Raw genomic sequence first — 8,342 nt, forward strand, 5'->3', positions numbered from 1 at the left:
AATGTGAATGGACTGTGGTTCCAACATGAGGCAACAAGTTTCCGTAGTTGCTCTCCTGCCTTTAACCAACATTTATGCACCAGTCCCGGGTGGTTTCCAAGAACAAATAGTTAACACATTACTGCAGAGCATTTTTTTTCTGTCTCAGCTGTTCAAAAGAGAAAGATTAGGTGAACACAATTATGTGCATGTAATAATAACCCTCTGAATGGCCATGAGCACTAACAGAGATTTTAAGCAGCTCTACAAGGCAGAGAAAATTAATGGGTTGTTGAATGGAACCTACTGATATAATCAGCTGCAGGACAAACAGTATCCAGGATAGGAGGATCAACATGTATTCCCTGTGATAGAAGGTGTTTAGGGGGGCTTGGATGGCCCTGCAGGAATTTTGGGAGAGGGACCTGTGAGTGAAAACTCTCAGCTGCAGGACTGACATAGCAGGAGGCTACCAGGTAAGAGGGATGGTGGCAGAGCCTTAAAATTGGAGGTAGAAGAGGTGCTGAATATTAATATATATAAATATATATGTATGCATATATATATACACACACATATAGATCTACACATATACCTGTAACTTCATATATATATATATATATATATATATATATATATATTCTTTCACTTCAAAGTCAGTAGATTGGATCCATGCAGGTAGGACAATGTGAATGCCAGGACAGAAAAGTTACTGGAGGAGGGAGAGGAATCTGAACTCCAATTAAAAAGGTCAATAACATGACCTTCAACCCACTCCCCTGAGGGTAGGGGCGGGGAGAGAAATAATTGGGAATGAACAAACTCGGAGACCCTTTCTGCTCCTAGAAGGGAAGGGTCAGGTCTGCAGAGATCTCACGATGCCCTTCACTGAACTAGTTCAACATCTAAAGTCAGAACTTGTAGCTACTGCTCTTCTCCTGATCTGACTGGAAGGCTTTAGAAATCCCTTCAAAAGAGGGAGAGGAACAGGCCAACAAAAAGACACAGGCAGAAATGATCAGGAATTGCCAGTGACAAAGAGGGAAAGAGAAAAAGCAAAAACCTGAAGGGCAGAGGACAGAAAGGGGTAGAGTAGGAAGAAGAGACTGGATTCAACACACAGCACGGAATCTGCTCCTTCTGGTCGCTGGACTGGTGAGGATGAACTGAAACTAGGAAGGACAAGAAGACTTTGAGCAGCCTGAGACACCAAGAGGCCACAGAATCACCTCACGGGAATGCACAGCTCAGACATGATCTGCTTTGTTTTGGGATGTTCTTTATGGGTAAGTCACAGCTCACGTTCCTCTTTGTGGGGTCTCTGCTCTGCAGTTACTTTGGAAAGATGGAGGGCCATTAACACAAAAATTTTCCCTGATGTTTGAAAGGACTGGATATATAACAGGCATGGAAGATAATTTTTGCTGCTATTCCAGGGAGGGTAACACAGAGGTCAGGGCACCTGAAAGAATGAGAAAGGTAAGAATGCTGGAGGGACAGAGCAGAATTCATGTCAGTAAATTACATGAACCAGGGTATTTAAAGGTTCTTAATACTGGAGCATGGAGAAGGATCATGAGCTTGTGGTGGAGAAAGGGCAAGTTGTGGAGAGGATGAAGGTAAGAGAGGGTTTGTGCTGGGAACAGTACTAAACAGGATTTTACTGACTACAGGAAGTTAAGATATGAAACAATGCAGTTGGTATCACATAACTTCAAATCTGCAGCAGAATACAGGATGGAAACAATGGAAGAGGCATAACAAGAAGTCCTTCCCATAGGAGATTCAGACTGGTAATGGTCCAGGTAACAGAGGTAAAAGTTGCAAATGCCAAAGATTTAATTCACTTAGCTGTGTCTTTTTTTGTTTTATCCTTTGTAGTTCCCCCAAGTAAGAGGTGAGGAAGGCTGCCTCAACACTGAATTGTAAGTATTTGTCCAAATTGCTGGGATTTTTGAGAAAACAATGAAGGACAAAGGCAGTAGTGGACATGAGTGTTATGACTTGATGGTTGACATTTTCCAGAAAAGCTTATTTAATTGAGAGTATTAAATACTCTTGTAAAATTACCATTGCTTTGAATGTGGTGTATTAATCACTATTTTTATTGATCAACATCCTGATCGTATGGTAACATACCTGCTGCCTATTTGCACAACTGCAATAGTTAAGAGCTTTCTGGCGTAATTCTAATTGACCGAGATTATGAATTTGGAATTGAACTTTCCTTGAAAAAAAATGGTTTGAAGTATACTGCCTTGGTGAATATCACTATCAGTGATGTCCTTTGTAAGAATGACAGAATAATTATATACTGACAAAAAAAGACAAAACAAACGTGAGTGCAGGTTTCTAAGGTTTGCAAATGGAATTGGGCAGGCATAAATATCAGGAGAGCAATAAAGAGACAAAGCCAAACAGAAGGGAAACCCATCTACAGGGAGATTGATGAGGTTGGACAACTGTATCCTCCCCAAAGCACAATGAGTTTCTCATCATTGTGCCACCTGGGAGTTGGACAATAAGGGAGGAGCACGAGGGGAGATGGAAGAAGGTGCCACAGGGATCTTCCCATTTATTTGGTATTCTGTGGATAACTATTTTTTGTACCTTCTTCTCTTCAGCTGTGCAGGTACAGAGTGGGACCGTTTGTGGTATATCTGGTAAGATAACATACTTTTACTCTAAATTATCTGCATCTCTAGACAGTTCCAGTAGCAAAGAGTGGGATTAAATATGACCTGCTCAAGTGTGATGCCACCCCCCACTTCCCCTTGGGATGCTCTAATGCTCTACAGTAGCCAGGCAACCCCTTAGCTACCCCATCATCTTTAACAAATGTTGACTTACCAGCCTCCTTTTTTATTCCACATATTAATTTAGGTGTATGAACAACATTAATAAAGCATTCATGGCAAAATATGCCTTTTAAAAGACCCATTTTTGAAGTCTAATTTCTTAGTAATTCTCACCGGGATGAGATTAAAAAGAATGGTAGTTGTTGAACATCTAGAAGGCTGCATTAATATATATAATATATAATATATATTATATATTATATGTATTTATCATTAATAATTAATAACAATCTATTTTTTATATATATATATATATATATATGTAAAATATTTTTTAAATAGACAGAGAGAGAGCATAGCCTGAAGATTGTGTGATCCAATTTTTCCTCTGCTTTTCACTCATGACCAGTCCAGTTTTGGTCCCCCAGTACAAAAGAGATGCTGACAAACTGAAACAAGTCCACTGGAGAGCCACTAAAGGACCAGGTTTCTTCAGCCTGGAGGAGGCCAAAAGTGCAACCTAATTTTAGTTTTCCACTACCTAAGGGGGATCTTGAGACAAAACATAGAGACTTGGAGGTGCTCACCAGAAGCACTTGAGGTGGCTGGCCAAGCTGCATACAGGAAAATTCTGATTAGACAAAAGGAAAAATGGTTCCCCTGAGGCTGGTGCAGCACTTGAACAGGTGCCTGGTGGAGATGAGGGATCTGCATCCCTGGGAAATGTCCAAACTCTGCTGTACAAGGCTGCAGATGTTTAGCTTTGACATCCAGCCACGCTTTAAGCAGTGAGAGATATTACGAGGTGTCCTCCAAACAAAACCTTTCTGTCCTAATTCTGTGTCCCCTCCCTTTCCAGGTTGGTGGTGGTGATTGGTGGGCTCCTGCTCCTGTGTGGCCTGGTTTCTGTCTGCGTGAGGTGCTGTTTTCAGTGCCATCAGACAGGGGACGAGTCAGGGCCACAGCCCTACGAGGTCACCGTCATCGCTTTCGACCACGACAGCACCCTCCAGAGCACCATCACCTGTGAGTTGGCTTTGATGGGCGCTGGGGACTTCAACACATCACCAAGGGAGGGGCTGCACTCTGAAAAGCCCAGATTGTGACACCCCAAGGCTGACAGAGGGAAGTTCATAGCAGGATGGAGGGAAAGCAGCACCCGTACATCCTACAAATTGAGGTGCTCACTTCTCGTAGCAAATGCAGCCAGATGGTGAATCAGCCCTGAAACACGTTTGGGTGGAATTAGGGCAGCTACAGGTCTCAGTGGCATTTCAGGAGAGAGTAATTGTGGGATGTTATTGGTGGGGTTTCACACACACTCCTTTTAGGGAAAGGCTGAAGGAAAACACTCAGGCCGTGGGGAGAGCAAAGCCTGTGCCCTGCAGATGCACTCCCTAAGCACATGATGCTTTCAGGATGAGGCAAACAACTTTTGTCTCCTCCCTTCCAGCTCTCCACTCCGTGTTTGGGCCTGCTGCCAGGAGGATATTAGCAGTGGCACACTCCCACAGTGCTGCCCAGGGAACACCACCCCTCTCGGCATCGGACACTCCCCCAGTGTATGAAGAAGCCCTGCACATGAGCAGATTCACGGTGGCCAAGGCGGGCCAGAAGGTGCCAGACCTGGATCCTGTGCCGGAGGAAAAGCTGCAGGCACCTGCTGAGGGCAAGGATGCCCGGCCAGCCCTCCCAGGACATTAGACTTCCTTAGTCTAACAAGAAAGGGGGTAAGAACTAACTAAAATTCAAAATATTTTCAGAGCTGTCATAGTTTGACACCTCTTTCTGTCACCTCCTTGAGATGGTTGGCCATTGGCATTCTCCAAGTCCGTTTATTAACACACAACACCAGTAGCAGAGTTGGCACAAATAAGCAGGCAGCAGGATCAAGGTGCTGAACCATTTCGCAGGACAGTGACCTCAGGGTGATGGCAGAGGCGTCTCATTCCTCCTGCCTCCAGCCTGAGTTTCCTCAGGATGGTAGAGAGGATTTCAAAACAGACAAAACTGAAACCAAACCAAACCAAACCAACAAAAACCACACCAAAACAAAAAGACCTGTGAGAAGGTCTATTAAGACCCAAAAATAACACCAAACTTCTGGAAAGTGCCAAACATTTATAAGCATTTTTAAAACAAACAAACAATCTGTAAACAAAAGACAGCATATATACAGACAGCCTGTGCAGTATGTGTCCTAAATGTCCTCCAGGATACACAGAATGAAGACAGTCTGGTTCTGAATAGGATATATAGCAATTCTGAAATAGTAGTCTGTTATATTTGAATTAAAAAAATATTATATAGGTGCCAACAGATCAAAGAAGGGGAGGAGCAGGAACACTGCCCCTGAAATAAAGCTCAATCATCTTTTAATTGCATTCATATTGTATCATTTATTAATTCCTACTGTTGCTGTCAAAACCAGACCAATTTAAGTAAGACCGTTTGAAGCATTTAAGCCATTTCCCAGATAGAATAATTTGTGAGTCTCTCCTGATCGATACAAATATGCTGAACCATCCAGAAATATTGATCAAACTGGATGAACATGGGTATGGACCATCTGTAAAATGTTTTCTTGGGTTAGGCGGTCAGGAGAAGGTGAGTGTTGAATTACATCAGTGTTGTCTCTACCCCAGGTTCAGCACTTGAAAACATTAAAGCAGAGGAACATCAAATATCAAATGATAAGCAACCATGAATTTATTGATGTATATGTTCACGTTGATATGAATGCCCAGGACACAGATATCACATATTTCTGAAACACCTGCATGGCCCTTCTTACTGAAGTACCCGAATTCTCACTGTCCCTAATATGCTGGTCTTCTTTCCTGTGAAATACAGAAAATATTGTTATTTTGTAGATAAGGAGAAAAAGGACAATGTTGGACAAGATCCAACAAGGACAGGGTCTCACATGTTTTTAAGGACCTAACTGCTGTTGAGATCAACCATAGAAAATTTTAGAGAAAGTTGCTAAGATCACTTCAGGGATAGAATAAAGCTGAACTGAACAACCCAAACATCTTTGATGATGTCCCAGACCTTGCCCAGTCACAGGAATTTTGTGTCTAAGGGTCTTGATCTCCAAGGTTATAAACTTCTTTCTGAATCGTCTGGTCATTGCCCAACTGTATCATTAGTGAGTGATGAAGTGAAATGGAAAAAATAAAGAAGTGACATATAAGTTTATGTCCCTTCTGCTTTCCAGCATGCTTGAATCCTAGAATCATAGAATGGTTTGGGTTAGAGGGGACCTTAAATATTGAGTTCCAACCCTCTGCCGTGGGCAGGGGCACCTTCCACTAGACCTGGTTGCTGAGAGTCCCCGTCCAACCCGGCCTTGAAATAGTAATAGCAACTGTTTGTGGAACATCTCGTCGAGTGACCCACTTTATCAGCTGCTCTCTGAAGTCCTGTTCAGCCATGACGTGTCCCCCAAGCTGTAGAACATTTCCTGGAAGGCTCTTGTTTACTCCCCGGGGAAATCCTGAAGCAAGCAGAGACATTTGAGTCTGCTGAACGTGCGTCAAGTGCTACCAAGCCCAGAAGACTTCCTGGAAGTCTTCACAGTCGTTTCCAGGGGGAACGGACTGTTCCTACTCCACCTCCTCCCTGCGAAGCCCGAGCTGTGCAGGCATTTAACACACGGTGGCAGCCCCGCTCCACAGTGCAGCAATCCTGCCTGGCAACGCAGAAATGCTCAATTTTCAACAATTTACCATAATAATTACGCCGCAATTTTTTTCCTAATATGCGCAATGATAAGGGACGTTTTTAAATTAATAGTTTTCCTCTCCTCTACTGTCTTAAATATTTTAACTTCTATGAGATTTTTTTCTTCTATGAATTTTTCTAATTGTCTTCAAATCACAGAATATTTTGAGTTGGAAGGGACCCACATGGATCATTGAGTCCAGCTCTTAAGTGAATGGTCCATATGGGGATCAAACGTGATTTTGGTGTTTTTAGCATCGTATTCTAACAAACTGAGCTCCTTCCTTCTTCAGTTTCCAGGGAAAAATTACAGGTCAGTTGTACCCAGACCTGGGCATTACTTGCTGATTTCAGCTGTTTTACCTGCTGATTTCCATGTCTAACTCTCCAGTCCCTTCCCATCTGCTCACATCCTTCCTTGCTTGTCTCACTCATAGTTTTCAGGTGCTATGCTGGTACCTTGAAGGGGTTTTTTACTGGCAAGACATCTGAAGTATTTGAAGTGACAACAATGATAGATATAACTTCACTTGCTCAGGGATTGTTTCCTACTAAACTGACTTCAGGTGAGCCCATAAGACCCAATAAAACACCAGATTACAACAAACAAACAAAAAGCAGAAGCAGACTACTCTATTTAAACATAGAAGGTTGTGTAAGAAAGCAAAGACCAGGCACAGGTGACTGGAGACACTTTGCTCTTGCTGGCAGATCTGTTACAATTCAAAGTTTCCTCCTCTGAAGTAATCCAAAAATGAGGACAGAGTCAAAAAAGATCACATGTGTTTTGTGAAAAGGCAGGATTTTGCTGTCATTTGCTGCTTTTCATCATGCCACAAAGTATGTTCCTTAATCTCCTTGTGACACCATTTGTATGAGTTTAAGCCACTTGAGCTGAGGCTGGGCCATACAATAAGTTTGGGAGGAATGAGCAGCTTTTTTTGTGGAAAAATAAGAAACTGCAGAAAAATAGAGCAGTGAGGCAGCACAGACAACACAGAGTCCTTTTCTGGAGGAAAGGAAAACATACACACAATTAGACATTGTTTGGTGGCAGTGACTAATCCTGTGCCCTCATCCAAGACCAATGTGCCCAGACTGGCTCTGGAGTCACCAGACCAGTCGTGAGGGGTATGGGAGAGACGCCAGGCGGGGATGGACATCAGGCAGAACAGATTCACAAGTGCTTCCAGGTACACCATGTGTAGTTTAATCCCCATTCAGAGTACAAAATAGAAGTGTCCTGACAAAGAGAGGCTTTGATATGCTGAATCCACAACAAAGGCTTAAAAAAAGATGAAGCCAGCCTGTGGAGGCACAAATGGAGTAAGGTATCCCAAGGGAGGTACTAATGAAAGAAATATCCAAGGGAGTCCAGACCTACAATTAGCTGTGTGGTACAGCACAGACTGCAAACCCTGCCCCCAGGTTCTGTGCAAATATTTTTATCTCCTGCTTCTATGGCTACGGCACTGGCAGCGCTTGGGAAATCCCTGTCAGAATGTCCCTGTACGTGAGCTGCAGATGCAGCAGTACAGTACGTGCTCAGAGCGGGTCTGACACTCTGGGTTAAGAAAAACTACATTGTTTTGATAGCCTGTGGGTTTTGCCAACCCCATTTCCAGTTCCTCCCTCTAACAAGCACACGGATCCATAACACAGGGTTTGTCACATGCCCCGGGGATGACACTCTAATAACTCCAAGTCAGATGTTTAGCTGTTTGTCACTGCTCCTGCATGTCATCTTCCTGCCTGCTGTTTTTCCAGTGATGTTGTTGTTATTATTGAAGCTGGAGGACAGAGCTAGGAACTCGGTGCCTGATGAAGTGGGGAAGCAGG

General features: G+C 43.2%; 1 protein-coding gene and 1 long non-coding RNA gene across 2 annotated transcripts; one reads left to right on the forward strand and one right to left on the reverse strand.

Moving 5' to 3' along the window:
* Window positions 1-557: 557 nt before the first annotated feature.
* TMEM52B (transmembrane protein 52B) lies at window positions 558-5,978 on the forward strand. Its single transcript, XM_027693492.1, has 5 exons — window positions 558-1,265; window positions 1,861-1,904; window positions 2,604-2,642; window positions 3,637-3,803; window positions 4,231-5,978. Exons 1-5 carry the CDS (start codon window positions 1,218-1,220, stop codon window positions 4,479-4,481), a joined length of 549 nt encoding a protein of 182 aa, XP_027549293.1. The 5' UTR covers window positions 558-1,217; the 3' UTR covers window positions 4,482-5,978.
* Window positions 5,507-7,902, reverse strand: LOC113972437. Its single transcript, XR_003535903.1, has 3 exons — window positions 6,867-7,902; window positions 6,180-6,276; window positions 5,507-5,617 (listed from the first exon to the last, which is right to left on the reverse strand). It is a non-coding gene; the product is annotated as an uncharacterized LOC113972437 (long non-coding RNA).
* Window positions 7,903-8,342: the final 440 nt, after the last annotated feature.

Source organism: Neopelma chrysocephalum, unplaced genomic scaffold (genome assembly GCF_003984885.1).
Source record: "Neopelma chrysocephalum unplaced genomic scaffold, ASM398488v2 Primary Assembly neopelma1_92, whole genome shotgun sequence".
In the NCBI taxonomy this organism is placed as follows: Eukaryota; Metazoa; Chordata; class Aves; order Passeriformes; family Pipridae; genus Neopelma; species Neopelma chrysocephalum.